Source organism: Suncus etruscus, chromosome 3 (assembly GCF_024139225.1).
Source record: "Suncus etruscus isolate mSunEtr1 chromosome 3, mSunEtr1.pri.cur, whole genome shotgun sequence".
Lineage (NCBI taxonomy): Eukaryota > Metazoa > Chordata > Mammalia > Eulipotyphla > Soricidae > Suncus > Suncus etruscus.
In genome coordinates, this window is record NC_064850.1 from 8,141,856 (window position 1) to 8,158,968 (window position 17,113).

The 17,113-nt window shown below is 42.4% G+C and overlaps 1 protein-coding gene and 1 non-coding gene across 2 annotated transcripts; both read right to left on the bottom strand.

Annotated features, from left to right (window-relative positions):
* Positions 1-1,328: 1,328 nt before the first annotated feature.
* WDR89 (WD repeat domain 89) lies at positions 1,329-2,519 on the bottom strand. The gene has a single exon (XM_049770444.1). It carries the CDS (start codon positions 2,517-2,519, stop codon positions 1,356-1,358), a length of 1,164 nt encoding a protein of 387 aa, XP_049626401.1. The 3' UTR covers positions 1,329-1,355.
* A 5,078-nt stretch (positions 2,520-7,597) lies between these two features.
* On the bottom strand, positions 7,598-7,704 carry LOC126005626 (U6 spliceosomal RNA). The gene has a single exon (XR_007494670.1). It is a non-coding gene; the product is annotated as a U6 spliceosomal RNA (small nuclear RNA).
* Positions 7,705-17,113: the final 9,409 nt, after the last annotated feature.

Consider the following 17,113-nt stretch of genomic DNA (forward strand, 5'->3'; position numbering starts at 1 on the left):
CAAATATGCAAGGCAGGGGCCCGAGTGATAGCACAGTGGTAGGGTATTTGCCTTGCATGTGGCCAAACTGGGATGGACCCAGTTTGATCCAAGGCATTCCATATGGTCCCCTGCGATTTCTGAGTGCAAAGCCAGGAGTAAACCCTGAGTACCGCTGGGTGTAACCCAAATAAAAAAAAAAAAAACAACCCCAAAATTCCAAATGTGCAAGGCATATACTCTATCAGTGAACCATATCCCTATCCCCCTTCATATTTAAAATTAAGTATGACAACACTGTGAAAGAAAATTTTATCAATAGTATTAAAAGAATATTCTGAAAGTTATTATATCATGATTTTTGTATTTAGACAAAATAAATTTTGCAAGGATTTATTTACAGTGAAACTGTTTAATCAATTTTAATCAATATTAAAGAAACAAAAGTATTTACCAAATGTTTTAAATAGATGTAAATCATCTAAAATTTTAATTTACTCATTAGATATGCTTAAATAATCCAATGTAATCTATGTGTATTAAATAAGGAACTTAAAAATAGGAGAAAAGTTGTTTTATAATGATGATGATTTAATTTAAAATATTTAAGCTTAGAAAACATATCCAAACTGCCTGTACATTTTTTTTAAGCCAGAGATATTTCTTTCATCACAATTTTTTTAAACTCAACATTTACTAACTCAACAGATGGGTTTTAAAATTTAGGACTATAATTTTACTTTCAATTCACTGACTGTATACTCAACCGGTGGATTTTAAAGAATGTTAGGGCTAAACTGATAATTTTCATGTGTCTGTCCTGCATGTGGAAAACCCAGGTTCAATGCCAAGCCCCCGCTCCCATATGAACTCCTGAACCTGCCAGGAGTCATCTCTCAGAAGTCAGGACTAAAACTTAAGTTTTAGTGACTCAAACTGTGACCTCATGTGACATGTCACATGATCACTTGACCTCAAAACTCAATTTTAAAAATTAAAAATAATTTTAGACTTCATCAAGACCAAAATTAAACCATTCAAGATCTTCCTAAGACTTAGATACTGGCTTGTTTTTAACGTATGCTTTTAAGACTCTGAAAGTGTTTACTCTACAGGTAGTACTGAAAAGAATAGTTACTGGGGCTGGAGCAGTAACACAGCAGGTACTATGTTTGCCTTGCATTAGCCAACCCAGGTTCAATCCCAGCATCACATATGGTCCCCTGAACCCACCAGGAATGATTCCTGAGTGCAGAGCCAAGAGTAATCAATCCCAGAGCACAGGGAGGTACGGCCCAAAGACAACAACAACAATAACAACAAAAACAAAATTTACTCATAGTTATAAATTCTATCACATAAATTCCCATGTAATATTACTGCTTCTTTTTCCTCTTGTAAGACTCGTTATTGTGGACTCGAACTCGATGGTACACAGAAGATGCTATTTTCATGCTTTCTTTCTTTGTAAATGTCTTCTCTTTTGCTTCAGGTTTCCAGAGTAACAACTGCGCATCTTCTCCTCCAGTTAGCAAAGAATTGTCATGCATATTCCAAGAGAAAGAACGGACAGTAGCAGCATGTCCTCCTTGAAGGCTGGTTACGTGGACCAGTCCTGAGGTAGTGCAGTTCATTAAGTGAATGCTTCCTGTGTTGGCTCCTCCAACAACGAACAATTTGTCCATTTTCTCATGATACAGTCCACCAATCAAATAGTCCAAAGGACCTTCTTTCACTTTAATCACTTCCCTAACATCTTGGATGTTCAAACAGGTGAGAGGTTGATCAGTATCCAGATGATTAAGATCCCACCAATAAAATCCTTCATCATGTGTCATGCAGAATATCTCTTTATAATCCTTCCCAGACCAACCGATACTGCTTACTGAGGAAACTGAGTTACAGGTGGTCACCAGCGCGTCTTCTTCATTATCCAGACTAATATCAAAAACATTCACCAGGCCGTCAGTTGAACCCGAAACCACCATGCTGGGATTGGTGGGGTGGAAGCACACGTTAGTGATGTCATCGCTGTGTGTCTCTGAGTAGGCACCAAGTGGGTCTTTAGTACTAGATATATCCTGAGAAGTCATTCTCGCATCCCAGAATATCAACAATGCATCATCATCAATTTTTTCTGTGCCAGCACAAATAACATGATCGTTATGGTTGATGTCAAAACTGATAAAAATATTAGAAGGGTAACCCTTGAACAACTGGATAGGTTTTTCACTGGCTAATCGAGCGTCCCAACATTTGACAGTGCCATCAGTACACGAGGAATACAGGTGGTCACAAGAATTTGCAAATTTGATACCATTGAGAAATCCAGAACGTGCACTAAATTCTCGCAGTACCTCTAACCTTTCTTTATCGTATATTCTAACTGACCCATTAGAGCATAAAACAGCCACCAAGCTTCCTTTCTCTGTTTGCATGGTCTTGGATGTGTCTATGCCAAGCAGGTAAGTGGGTTCTTCCTTTCCCGAGGAACGTTTCACAATGTTCAGATTAGCCAGCTCTTTCTCAAGCACCTCCATAATAGAAATGTCATCCAAGGGGTAAAAACCTGTAATAAAAGTACAACAATTAAAATTACACCTAAAGTTTGTCCATAGTTGTAAATAAATCAACATTTTCCTATGTTGATGTTATGTGCCTTGAAGTGACACAATATGAAATAACTGGCATCATCTAAGTATGTGCAAACAATTAAAAGACTGAATCATGACAAATTGATGTCGTGACCAAATGAAGCCATGACAAATCCAGAATGTGGGCATTTTCTGAGACAGTTAACCTGGACTTTAAAAAATAATCAGTACAGCAGGGAGGCGTGTGCCTTGTACACAGACAGTTCGAGTTTCATTCCTAGAATTCCATATGATCTCTTGAGCAGAGTGTAGTGAGTTGAGTGCAGAACCAGGAATTAACCCCAGAGCATTGCCTGATTATAAACTGAAAACTAAAACTAAAACAGGAGCCAGAGAGATAGCACCATGGTAGGGTGTTTGCCTTGCATGTGGCCGACCTGGGAGGGACCTGGTTTGATTCTTGGCACCCGGTTTGATTCCTGGTTCCCCAGCCGGCCAGGGATGATTTCTGAGTGCAGAGCCAGGAGTAACCTCTGAGCACCACTAGGTGTGGCCCAACAATCAATCAATCAATCAATCAAGTTTTTTTTTTTTTAAATCAGTGCTGGCTGGTCCTTTTTTTTTTTTTTTTTTGGTTTTTGGGCCACACCCTGTGACGCTCAGGGGTTACTCCTGGCTATGCGCTCAGAAGTTGCTCCTGGCTTCTTGGGGGACCATATGGGACGCCGGGGGATCAAACCTCGGTCCGTCCTAGGCTAGCGCAGGCAAGGCAGGCACCTTACCTCCAGTGCCACCGCCCGGCCCCCTGGCTGGTCCTTTTTAAAAAATTCTATGGCTGGGCTGGAGAGATGGCTTAACAGACTAAAGCACATGCCTGACGTGCAGAGTCCCTGGGTTAGATTCCCAGTACCACATGGCTTCAAATCCCCAGAGCATCTATGGAAGCAGCCCTTCAGTACTCAAGCCCAACCTCAGCATCACGGAGTGTAGCTCCAAACCCAAAATACCCATGAAGATTATTTTGGATTATCTGGGTGAGCCCAATGCAATGAATTACCAGTGTCCTTCAAAGTGGAAGGGGCACTCAAGAGGTGAGAGAACAAGCTTTGTATACAGGAGGCCCAGGTTCAATTCCAGGCAGGCAGGCAGTCCCCGATCACTACAGAAAGTAATCCACAGTACTGATCCAGGAAGAAGAAATAAGCACTACTATAAGCATAATACAGCATGTAGGACTGTTCCGTCCCTCAGATTTGCTTCTACGGCTTCCAGTCCTTTATTTTTGTTTTTATTTCTTTAGAGGGAGTTCTAACAGTGCCTGGCACATGATTAAGGCGCCCAATAAATACCTGTTCATTAAATGTCTCTCTCTTTCCACTCTGGGAAGCCCTGTATTTCCTTCTAGTACCCGTTCTCAAGTTAATATTCCCTTCTCTTTTCGAGATTATTCTCCAAGAAGCTGGGTCTCGTCCAGATCCCACCGCAGATGGTGCAGGAAACAAAATTGGTCACCATTCCAAGCCCCCTGGGCAGCCAACATGAGAAAAGTAAACTCCCTCAAAGCAGGTAGCACTGTCCCTATGATTGAAAGCTGAGGCTTGGAGAGTAGTGGAGGACTTCAGGTTCTTCAAGTCCGAATTCTTTGGGACTGTCTTATTATCTCCACGATCGCTCTCCAAGCTGAGTCCTGTGCTGTTTCCTCTGCCCAGTGTCTATGCCAGTGGAGAATCCTTTCTTTTGATCTTTTTTGCTTTTTGGGCCACACCCAGTGACGTGCAGGGGTTACTCTTGGCTACGCACTCAGAAATTACTCCTGGCTTGGGGGACCATATGGGACACCAGGGGATCGAACTGTGGTCCGTCCTAGGCTAGTGAACACAAGGCAGACGCCTTACCGCTTGTGCCACTACTCTGGCCCCTCTTTTATTTTTCTTATATCCCCAGATGAATGAAATTGTTTGGTGTCTATATCTCTCCCTGACTCACTTCACTTAGGTCTCCAGGTTCATTGACGTATAGGAAAATTTCATGACATCATTGTTTTCTTTTTTTTCCCTTGGTTTTTGGGCCGCACCCAGCAGTGCTCAGGGGTTACTCCTGGCTATCTGCTCAGAAATAGCTCCTGGCAGGCACAGGGGACCATATGGAATTCGAACCAACCACCTTAGGTCCTGGATCGGCTGCTTGCAAGGCAAACACCGCAGTGCTCTCTCTCTCCAGCCCCGGCATCATCGTTTTCTGAGAAATGAGCAGCATTTCATTCTGTAGATGTACTACAGTTTCCTTAGCCACTCATCTATTGTCAGGGATCTATCATCAATCCGTTTTGATTTTTAAGCCACACCCACTGGTACTCAAGACTGACTCCTGGCTCTGTACTCAGCGATCACTCCTTGCAGTTTCTGGAAATCAATCATATACTGTGGCAGGAATCAAATTGGGATCTGCTTAGGCCCCTATACTGTTTCTCTGGGTTCTCACACTGTTAGCGATTACTGAAACAATGTGTTCAGCACATCTGGCCTATCAGAGTACATGTTTAACAGATGTAATATAAAAAAAAATCACAAGAATTACCATTATCTTTTAAAAGCAGATAAAGAATTTGGATCAATTCGCTCCATATAACACAATTAAAACAAAGGGAAATTTATGCTTGAAAATTTGGATTTGGGTTCAAAACAGGAATAAGCATATTCAACTTTTAATTTTAAAGAAGTTGAGAGACTAGAATGATACAGCTTTTTCTCTCATAGATACATTAGTTATTGGGGCTGGAGAGAAAGTGTTAGCAGGTAAAGTGCTTGCCCTGCACCTGGCTTGGCTGGCCAGGTTCAACTCAGGTATTTCATGTGACCCCTCGCCCCCCATCCCCTGCCAGAAGTGATTCCTGAATGTGGAGCCCAGAGTAAGCACGAGGCTTACCTCCCACCCCCAAGCACTAATTGTTAATTTTCTTTTCCTTTCTCTGCACGGATTTGTGATTAATCATGTCAACGTTAATTATGGTTCCAATATTACTTCATTCTTAACTATTTCAGCATGGTGCAGCTCCTCAATCTTTTGCTCGTATGTGATTTGTTTTAGTTTTTAGGTCATAATCAGGCAATGCTCTGGGGCTAATTCCTGGTTCGGCGCTCAACTTGCAAGATCATATGGAATTCTAGGAATGAAACTCGGGCTGCCTGTGTGCAAGGCATACGCCTCCCTGCTGTACTGATTATTTTTTTAAAGTCCAGGTTAACTGTCTCAGAAAATACCCACATTCTGGATTTGTCATGGCTTCATTTGGTCACGACATCAATTTGTCGTTGATTCGGGCTCTTAATTTTTTGCACAAAGTTATTTCATATTGTATCACTTCAAGGCACATAACATCAAGTTAATCATAATGCTTACAGGTAGTAGCTGCCAGACTTTTCCATTTTCTGTTTTCGGGCCACACTGATCACTTCCTTATAGGCAGTAGCTGCCAGTCAACTCCATTTTACCTATTTGTCTTAGGGCCTCATCCAGGGGTACCTGGGGTCTGCTCAAGAATCACTTCTCAGGAAGTGAACCCAGGGCCAACGCCTATGTTCTAACCTTTGCAGATATCTTCAGTCTATTTGCTAGTTTATTGTTTTGGGGAAACAGCTGATGACAATGTTGAACTTTTCTTTTTAAAACAAGATTTTTCTTTTTTGCATCACCCAGCAGTACTCAGGGGACCATAGCGAACGCTGGGGTCTGAATTCAGTCAATTGCACACATACAAGACGCATGCATGCCCTACCAACTGGTGGGGGGTGGGCCACTCCTAGCCATGTTCAGAAATCAAATCCTAGCCTTCTGCACGTAGACCATGTTCTCTGGCTATTTTTCAGTTCCAACAAACTGTTGGCTAACCATGGATAAATAATCAATTAAACTTTTATGCATTAAGAGCTGGAGAATTATAGCAGACTAGAGCAACAGCACAGTGGGTCAGGCATTTGCCTTGAACGTGACCTACTCGGGTTCATTCCTCAGCATCCTATATGGTCCCCTGGGCCCGAAAGGACTGATTTCTGAACAGAGAACCAGGAGTAAGCCCTGAGCACTGGCGGGTGTGATCCCCCCCAAAAAAAACAAAAAGTGCAGCCACCATGTCTTGGCCAGCTTCACAGACTCTCTCAGTGCTTGGAGGAGATTTAAACTAAGCCATGAAAAATGGTGGAAATGCTGGCCACTCAGCTGAAAGTTAGCTATCTTAGGAGGCCAGGGACCTGCCAAAGCTACACCTGCTACACTCTTCACCCACAATCACCACTACTCCGGTCACTCTGCTTCCCCACTTGTCTATTGTTCTCTACAGAGATCAAAACAAATCTAAAAAAACCATCAAGAATGCTGCTATTTGGGCTGACATCACCAGGACTTTTTTGGAGTGAGTGTGGGCACTTTTACCCCACTTTCTTATACTTCTGGAAGCTCCAGCAGCCAAAAACAAATCCCACAAAGCTACAGTATCAGCAACAGTACTTAGAATTCCTGGATCTAGTGGCCACAACAACTCCAATTTCTTTTATTACTGTCACGCCCAGTTTAGACATTAATGTGTATGTAAAGCCACCTACTATTCAAAACCAAAAGAAGTAGCAGAATGATCAACAAGCAACAAGAGCTTACTAAATCTTCGGATAATGGCTTAATGACTTCATTGTGAAGCACAATAATTTCCACAAATTTTCTTACTGTACTATTTTCTTTCTTCTTTTTTTTTGGTTTTTGGGCCATACCCGGCAGTGCTTAGGGGTCACTCCTGGCTATCTGCTCAGAAATAGCTCCTGGCAGGCACGGGGGACCTTATGGGACGCTGGAATTACAACCAACCACCTTAAGTCCTGGATTGGCAGTTTGCAAGACAAACACCACTGTGTTATTTCTCCAGCCCCCTTTCTTCTTTTTTCTAATAATTTCACTCCCACAAACCTAAAAACAAATTATGACCAACTATGTAATACATGGTCTTTAAATGATTTTTATTTATTTATTTATTTTTTAAAAATATGGAATGCTTCATGAATTTGTGTGTCATCCTTGCACAGGGGCCATGCTAATCTTCTCTGTAGCGTTCCAATTTTAGTATATGTGCTGCTGAAATGAGCACAATTTTTATTAAAAAAAAAAAAAGAATGGTGATTCATAGGCCTGAGCAATAGTATAGTAGGTAGGGTGCATGCAGCTGATCTGAGTTTGATCCTTGGCACCACATCTGTTACCCGGAACTATACGGAAGTGTTTCCTGAGCATAGTCAGGAAGAAGCTGAGCACCACTGAGTCTGACCCCAAAACAACAAAAAATTCATGACCAGGAACCTGAGAGAGAGAATAAAGGGGTTGAGGTGTTTCCCTTGCTTGTAGTTCAATTGTCAGCACAATATGGTCCTCAGAGAACCACCAGGAGTAACCCCCACACACTTATGGGTATGGCAGAAAGAACCCAAATAAATAAGTCCAGTTTCATATTTGGCCTGGGCACTTTTTAAGTTACTGAACCATCTTTTGGAGCCCCAGACACTTTTATTTTAAATTTACCTATCCGTACTGGGGATTAAACCAAAAGCTTCCCACATGAAAACACCTTTATTTATTTTTTTTTGGGGGGGGGGGCACACCTGGTAGTGCTCAGGGATTACTCCTGGTTTTGCACTCAGAAATTGCTCCGGGCAGGCTCGGGAGATCATATGGAATGCTGAAAATCGAACCCAGGTCCGTCTTGGGTCAGCCGTGTGTAAGGAAAACACACTACAGCTGTACTATTGCTCCGGCCCCATGAAACACCTTTAAATTTCAAATACAAACAATTGCCCATTCCTGAAATAGTCTATTTTTATATGTTTGTAAGGCATTTTTGATGCTTTCTCTGCATCCTATTGATATTAGCATATAAAATATCAGACTGATGAGTTCCAAATGATAAGCTTAAGGTGTCTTAACAGTCATTTTCAGGACCATGAAGATGTATTTCTGTATTCAAGCAAGATAGCCGGTCCACTTCTCCTTCCCCATCTTGCTTTGGAGTCTGTTTCACTTTACAGTAGTCTTCTGCAAGGTTTTAAATGAAAGAATTCTGGGGACTGGTGAGGTAGTGGGCCCAGATGCAATGTTGCAGAAATCTAACAGCTCAAAACTGTGGCAATGTTAACGATTCCAACATAACAACCACATGACACACCAGTCTAGAATCCAACTTTGGGGCTCCAAGCATCTGAGGAAGATATTTCTATAGATCAAAACAATAATAACAACTTCACACGGCTCAATTTGACAAAAGCCTATGAAGACAGAAAATAATATTAACCACGATTTGCTGGAGGGGAAGTCACACCCTGGCAGTGATCAGGGTTTATACCTGGTTCTGTACTCAGGATCACTATCAGTGGGTTTAAAGGAGCATATATGGTGTGGAGAATTGAATGTGGGTTATCTGCGTATCTTATGCTATTCTCTGGCCCAGAACAAGGATTTGTTTTCGTTTCTATAGATAAACAGGAAGCTTATTCTAAATAAATAAGAGATTTAGTACTTTAAATCTCAACTAGTAAGAGCTGAGAATATGGAGTGAATCTTTCTTATATCCTATAGGTATATAGGATATAAGTGAAAAAGGTACCAAAAAGAGAGGGAGAGAGGATGAAGAGTGAATATAGCATGTAAGATGCTTACCTTGCAAGGCAACAAACACAGGTTCAATGCCCAACATCAGATCCAGTTCCTCAAGTCCCACCAGGATTGATCTCTGAGCATAGAGCCAAGCGTGTTCTTTCTGGCCCATCTCCCAAGAAAGAAATAAGGGAGTACTAAGCTGAGGCCAGAGCAATAATTTCTGAGAACGGAGTGAGGAGTAACCCAAGTGCTACTGAGTGTGAAAAAAAAAATGAAAATAAAACTTTAAAAATGGGAGTATAGAGCAAATATAGGAAGGAAAAAGAGATATATTGAGGAATCAAACAACAATAAAGAATTGGCAAGAGAGTTCAAAGGGCTAGACAGCATGTCAGGCACGCAGAGGCTCCAGGTTCAATGCCTGGAACTATGCTCAGGTGGCCCTGTGACCTCCATGATCACTGTCCCAGGATAGTTCTGGGCTCTGTTTACTGAGAGTGGTCCCTCGGTCCCCTAAGTACTGCTTTAGAGTTGACCCTACCCCTTCAAATAATAGCAGAAGAGAGAGAGAAAAAATGTTGTGTTATTACCAGGAACTCTCGATCATATACAGGTAAAACTGTACTTCTTACTTTCCCAACATCAAGAAGACAGGAGAGAGATTCTTTTTTTTTGTTTGTTTTTTTTGTTTTTGGTTTTTGGGCCACACCTGGCGATGATGCTCAGGGGTTATTCCTGGCTGTCTGCTCAGAAATAGCTCCTGGCAGGCATGGGGGACCCTATGGGACACCGGGATTTGAACCAACCACCTTTGGTCCTGGATCGGCTGCTTGCAAGGCAAATGCCGCTGTGCTATCTCTCCGGGCCCAGGAGAGAGATTCTTATAAAGGAAGCAAAGTTTAAAGCTATATTGATCATTTATTTGATTAAAAAACGTTTTTCATTCAAAAATTAATAAAAAGTCCTTTTCTTGAGTCAGAAAATGTAGCAAGCAATCAAAACCACTTTAACTGACTGTTCAGAAAAAAGAGAGAACAAATACTAACCAAGCTTGGGCAGTTTTTCAAAATAGAATCTCAAACAGAATCCTGACATTGAGCTGTCATTGTTGCTTTGATTCCTACTGGGTTATGCAATTCTCATTTCTGAATGTCAGTAGCTGAAAAAATTTTTAGAAAGACCCCAAAGCTCTATAAATTTTACAGGAGTGAAAATCTGAAATTACTGATGAACTCTTAGTCTAAGACTAAGATGGAAATGGCTGACTAATCTCTAATTGTCTTTAGGTAATTAAGAGTTTGGTTAAAAAAAAATCCCTTGTGATTTTTGCCTTCAAAGGATTTTGTTTTTGGGCCACATCTGGTGATGCTCAGGGGTTACTCCTGGCTTTGCACTCAGAAATCGTTCCTGGCTTGGGGGACCATATGGGACACTGGGGGATCGAACGGAGGTCTGTCCTAGGTTAGCACATGCAAGTCAGAGGCCCTGGACCCTGTCTTCACAGGATTTTTATAAATTAAAAAAAATAATTTATTGGGCTGGACAGGTGTCGTAGGGCATTTGCTTTGCAAGCAGCCGACCCAGGACAGACCCAGGACCGATTCCTGGCATCCCACATGGTCCTCCCAGCTTGCCAGGAGCGATTTCTGGGCACAGAGCCAGGAGTAACTCCTGAGCACTGCCAGGTATGGCCCCCAAACAAAACAAAAATAATTTATATCTTATTAAATATCTAGTAATCCCAGTAAAATGTTCTTTCCATACATGTAATATAACTTGAACATATCTAGGTGCTAGTAGATATTACTCTTTTTTTGTTTGTTTGTTTTTTGGGCCACACCTATTTGATGCTCAGGGGTTACTCCTGGCTAAGTGCTCAGAAATTGCCCCTGGCTTGGGGGGACCATATGGGACACCAGGGGATCAAACCTCGGTCCTTCCTTGGCTAGCACTTGCAAGGCAGACACCTTACCTCTAGCGCCACCTCTCCAGCCCCAGATATTACTCTTATAACTGAATCGGCCAAGTCTGAAAATGAAAACGTATGTTTTAATCCTCTCAGTCTCCTTGCCCTTTGTTGTGGTGGTGACTGGAGCCACACATCAGACTGAGGCGCTCCTCGAGGTTGTCCCTCCTTTAGCTGGGATGCTTGCATGTGCTTATCGGGGACACATTCTTGGTTGGTCCATGTATACAAACTATGGTGAAATGACATATCTGGGGGCCGGAGAGATAGCATGGAGATAAGGTGTTTGCCTTACATGCAGAAGGATGGTGGTTCGAATCCAGGCATCCCATATGGTCCCCTGAGCCTGCTGGGGAGCGATTTCTGAGCGTAGAGCCAGGAGTAGCCCCTGAGTGCTGCCAGGTGTGACCCAAAAACCAGAAACCAAAAAAGAAAAGAAAAGAAAAGAAATGACATATCTGGGGTTGTCTTGATGCTCATAAAAATGCTTGCCAGAAGTCTCCTTCTTGGCTCTGGGTGCTTGCCCATTTTTTGAGTGGCAGTGCCCATTGTGGTATGGTGGGTAGCCACACTTCTTGTCATGGTGCTTATACCTGGCTGAGGTACAGTTGGAAATCTCTTATAGCACCAGAGAGCACAGAGAACAGAGCTGCCAGGACTGTGCTTGAAAAGTGTGGGGCACAATGTACCTGAACTTGTGATCATCTGCTTACAGAGAAGCTTCCCTCAGACAGAATTTTTGAAACTTTTAACACTTGTGGATCAGGAAAGTAGGAGAAATATTTACAAATTTGCTGGTGGCTAAAGCAAGAACAAAAGCCAATGTAGATAGCATTTAATTAAATTCAATGTTATAAAATTACAATTTTTACTTAGTATGATAGCTAATGCTACTTTGAGGTTAGGTGATTTTTGGCCAGCCACCAGGACTTTCTGTAGGCAATGTTAGTCTATAGACCTACAAACAGAACTCTAAGTCACTCTAATTCTTCTGTGCAAAAAATAAAGCCAAAAATCTATAAAGTTTACTTTAATTATGGTTAAATTCTACAATGAAAGAGGAACTAGCCTATTTCGTTCAAATAAGTAACAAAAGGGCCCGGAGAGATAGCACAGCGGCGTTTGCCTTTATTGTAAGCAGCCGATCCAGGACCAAAGGTGGTTGGTTCGAATCCCGGTGTCCCATAGGGTCCCCTGTGCCTGCCAGGAGCTATTTCTGAGCAGACAACCAGGAGTAACCCCTGAGCACCGCCGGGTGTAACCCAAAAACCAAAAAAAAAAAAAAAAAAAAGTAACAAAAGATAAATTATAGAAAATAGGGGGGGTATGTGTCAGAAGGATAGTATAGTGAGTTGGGCACTTGCCTTGCATGTGGCCAAGCCAAGTTCTATCCCTGGCATCCCATATAGTTCCTGTGTGTCAGCAAGAATGATTGACTTGGCAATACTCTTATCGTTATTACATGAGGATACAGTAGTAAGCATGTCATGGAGGCTGGAGAAGTAGTACAGGAGTTAAGGGACTTGCTTTGCAACGCAGCCAACTCTACTTCAATCCACAAAACCATATACGGTCCCTCAGCACTGGCCAGGCACAATCCTCAGCACAGAGACAGAACTGACTCCAAGCACCAACAGGTGTAACCAAGAAAGACCAAGCTGTGGCCTTCAATTCTTTGAACAATAACTTTGCCATTAATAAAATAGTATCGGGCCCGGAGAGATAGCATAGTGGCGTTTGCCTTGCAAGCAGCTGATCCAGGACCAAAGGTGGTTGGTTCAAATCCCGGTGTCCCATATGGTCCCCTGTGCCTGCCAGAAGCTATTTCTGAGCAGACAGCCAGGAATAACTCCTGAGCACCGCTGGGTGTGGCCCAAAAACCAAAAAAAAAAATAAAAAATAGGGGCCGGGTAGGTGGCGCTGGAAGTAAGGTGTCTGCCTTGCAAGCGCTAGCCAAGGAAGGACCGCGGTTCGATCCCCCGGCGTCCCATATGGTCCCCCCAAGCCAGGGGCGATTTCTGAGCACATAGCCAGGAGTAACCCCTGAGCATCAAACGGGTGTGGCCCAAAAACCAAAAAAAAAAAAATAAAATAAAATAAAATAGTATCTGTATACATGTGTCCATTCCATTATCGTGTTGCTGTTTCCTCTATGCAAAGTAACACTCTTTAGTGTCTACTAGTGTTGGCTTTAATTAAGGAGTAATTCTCTTGGGCTTTTTTACAAAAAATTTTTTCCTCCTTTACTATATCTTAAGATTTCAAGTCTGAGAAACGTTTCTATGACAAGAGTTTTAAAAAGTGCATGAGGGGGCTGGAGAGAGAGCACAGCAGTAAGGTGTTTGCCTTTAAGGCAGAAGGATGGTGGTTCGAATCCCAGCATCCCATATGGTCCCCCGAGCCTGCCAGGAGCAATTTCTGAGCATAGAGCCAGGAGTAACCCCTGAGCGCTGCCGGTGTGACCCCAAAACAAACAAACAAACAAAAAAAGTGCATGAGTCTGGGCCGGAGAGATAGCAGAGGTGTTTGCCTTGCATGCAGAAGGACAGAAGTTCGAATCCTGGCATCCCATATGGTCCCCTGAGCCTGCCGGGGGCGATTTCTGAGCATAGAGCTAGGAGGTACCCCTGAGCACTGCCAGGTGTGACCCCAAAACAAAAAACAAAAAAAAAAAAAAGTGCACAAGTCAAAGTACAGTTTAAATACGAATAACACATGTTCCATAACCCAAAAATATCTAACACAAATACTATTTCTTCCCTATAATACAGCCTTTAGAGAACAGTGGTTCTCACCTGAGAGGCACTGGTGTCAATGTAACTATGATGAAGAGGTGCTACTAGTAGCCAATGGAAGGAACGAGGGATCTGTTAAACATCCTAAAATCGACAGGATGAACCCCACAAGGAAGCATTCAGTCTGAATGTTAACAATGCCCAGCTTCAGATACCATGTTTCAGAGTTAACTCAGTTTTTACTTCACAAGCTGTACATCACTGTATCTCTTAGGCTTTTAACAGAAGAATTCATGTGAATTTTACTTATTAGAGAGGGAAAATAAGGGAGTTGGACTGAAAAAAAGAAAAAAAAAAACCACCAGAAACCTAGAGAAAGGTTACGGTAAGCAACAACCATTTATTTATTTGTGTGTGTGACCTACTTTTCTTGAAACATTTTCTAAGGCAGGAAAGGGTGCAGGGAGGAGTTAAGACCTTGTACATGCCAACCTTAGTTTGATTCTCAGGAGCATAGATGATCCCCTGAGCACCTTTGATGCTCTCGTCATAGTTCCTCAGAGCCATTGATCTCGCCTCAAGAAAAACCACCCTATTGGTGGTGGGAAGATCACATTGGTGAAGGGTGGGTGTACATTCTATGACTAAAACCCCAGTACGAACATTTTTGTAAACATGGTGATTAAAAAAAAATAAAAGAGAAACCACCCCAATACCACTTGTAGAGATTTGTATGGAGTAGAGAATAGTAGAGATGGGGCTGGAGAGATAGTACAGTGGTAGGGCATTTGCCTTGCATATGGTTGACCTAGGACCAATGGTGGTTCGATCACTGACATCCCAATATGGTCCAGAGCCTGCCAGGGGTGATTTCTGAGAGCAGAATTCCACTCCCCCTCCTCCGTGCAGCATTAATATTGCTGAATTTGACCTTAACACCCCAGACAATTCTGAGTAGACCAAACCAATCACAGTTCTTCTGCCCAAGTTACAGGCCATAGCCAGTTCACAAATGTGTCACTCTTTTAACGAATTTTTCCAGATGTGCTGCTCTTATTCCTCTGTTTGGTTTCTTCTTGGGACATGCCTAGCTATGCTCAGGGAGTAATCCTAACTGGTGCTCATGAATCACTCCAGGCAGTGTTGAGGGGACTGTATCTGGGGACCTCTAGGCAAGTGCTTTAACTCCTGGGCCATCTCTCTGGCCCCAGAACTCTGATTCTTAGTGGATCCAATTCAATTAGTGAAAAGAACTTCAATTTCCATTTTTATGTTTTGGTTTTGGGGGTCACATTTGATGGTGCTCTGAGGCTATTCCAACTCCATGGTGAGGGGGTCACTACTAGCAGTGAATGGGGGGGGGTAGTGCGCTAGGGATTGAACCCAAGTTGTCCATGTATATTGCCTGTGCAAATTCTGTTGATATACCTCTTAGGCCCTGGAAAGAACTTTAATTCTAAGCATATGTGATTCATATATTTTTTTTTTCTTTAAGAGGGTAGGGTGCTTGCCTTGCATGTAGCTGACAGGTTCTATCTCCAGCACTCCATATGGTTCCCCCAAGCACTGCCTGGAGTGATCCCTGAGCACAACCGGGTGTGACCCAAAAACAAAATGCAAAGAAGGAAGAGTGGGAGGGTGAGAGGGAGGGAAGGAGGGAGAGAGAGAAGGAGGGAGGGTGGAAGGAAGGAAGGAAGGAAGGAAGGAAGGAAGGAAGGAAGGAAGGAAGGAAGGAAGGAAGGAAGGAAGGAAGGGATTCATATTTTTGTTTTGTTTTGTTTTTGGGTCACACCTGGCAGCACTCAGGGGCTACTCCTGGCTCTAAGCTCAGAAATTGCCCCCGGCAGGCTCGAGGAACCATATGAGATGCCGGGATTCGAACCATGATGCTTCTGCGTTCAAGGCAAATGCCCTACCACTGTGCTATCTCTCCAGTCCCATGATTCATATTTTTCTAATTTAAATAATTTTCAGTAAGTTATTAGTGCAGTCAGACCACAGTCATTAATTAGAAACAATCAAAACCTTAGGTCTATCACCAAGTACCAGCTTATGAGTCTCTCATAAAGACTGAATTCTTTTTTTTTTTTTTTTTTTTTTGGTTTTTGGGCCACATCCGTTTGATGCTCAGGGGTTACTCCTGGCTAAGCGCTCAGAAATTGCCCCTGGCTTGGGGGGACCATATGGGACACCGCGGTCCCAAACCGCGGTCCTTCCTTGGCTAACGCTTGCGAGGCAGACACCTTACCTCTAGCGCCACCTCACCGGCCCCTGAAGACTGAATCAGGAATCACTCCTGGTGCTGCCTATAAAATCATATGGGATGTAAGTGATCTATCTAATCCAAGATGGCAGCATGCAACTACTATACTATTGCTCCAGTCCCTAAAGGATATCTTTTAAAGCCAAATCTCATTCACATCAGAGAAAAATTTTATTATTACATTTACTTTAGAAAGTTTCCACTCACCTGCCTTTTTAAGTTGTTTCTATTCAAAAGTAAAAGGGAAAAATAGGATGAATAATACACAGATGAAATCTCAGAAGACTATAAAAATTATACTCAATTATGGCAAGATATTTGATTCTAAAGACATCAACAAAATTAAAAATAATCTGCTGAAAATGCTAAAATATTAAAAAAAAACTTAATAAAAAACTCCACCTGGTAAGCTTCTGTATTTTTTAATGTATCTGTATTTTAAAATATCTAATATAGTCACGTTTCAAAATTCTGAAAGCTCCAATGTCTTGGAACATTTTCTATACTCGCTCAAGCTTTACTCCTTCCACAAGAGGCAACACATTTAACTGGCTTCTTATAAATAATTTGGGATCCTTAAGCTGAAAGTAATACAGTGAAGTATTTTCAGCTTATCAGGGTAAAAAAAAAACTGTCAGGATAAATTTTAGGAATGTCACCAAGAGGTTCTTTCATTCCCAAGAAGCAGCTAACAAGTTGCCAGAAAAAGACATCCCTAAAAGAGTCCAAAAGCTCTGGAGTGAGGCCGAGGACCCTTTGTACTACAGACAACACACAGAAAGCATTAGAGGAAATGACCCGTCCAGGAGTGGAGAGAAGCTCCTTGAAGACTGTGATATGGGGATGGGAGCACAGACTGCTCACAGAGCTGCCAGCCTGGACCAGAGCTCTGAGGAAAATTGAAACAGTGCACAGGCACATGTTCTTAGTTAAGGAGAAAAGAGGA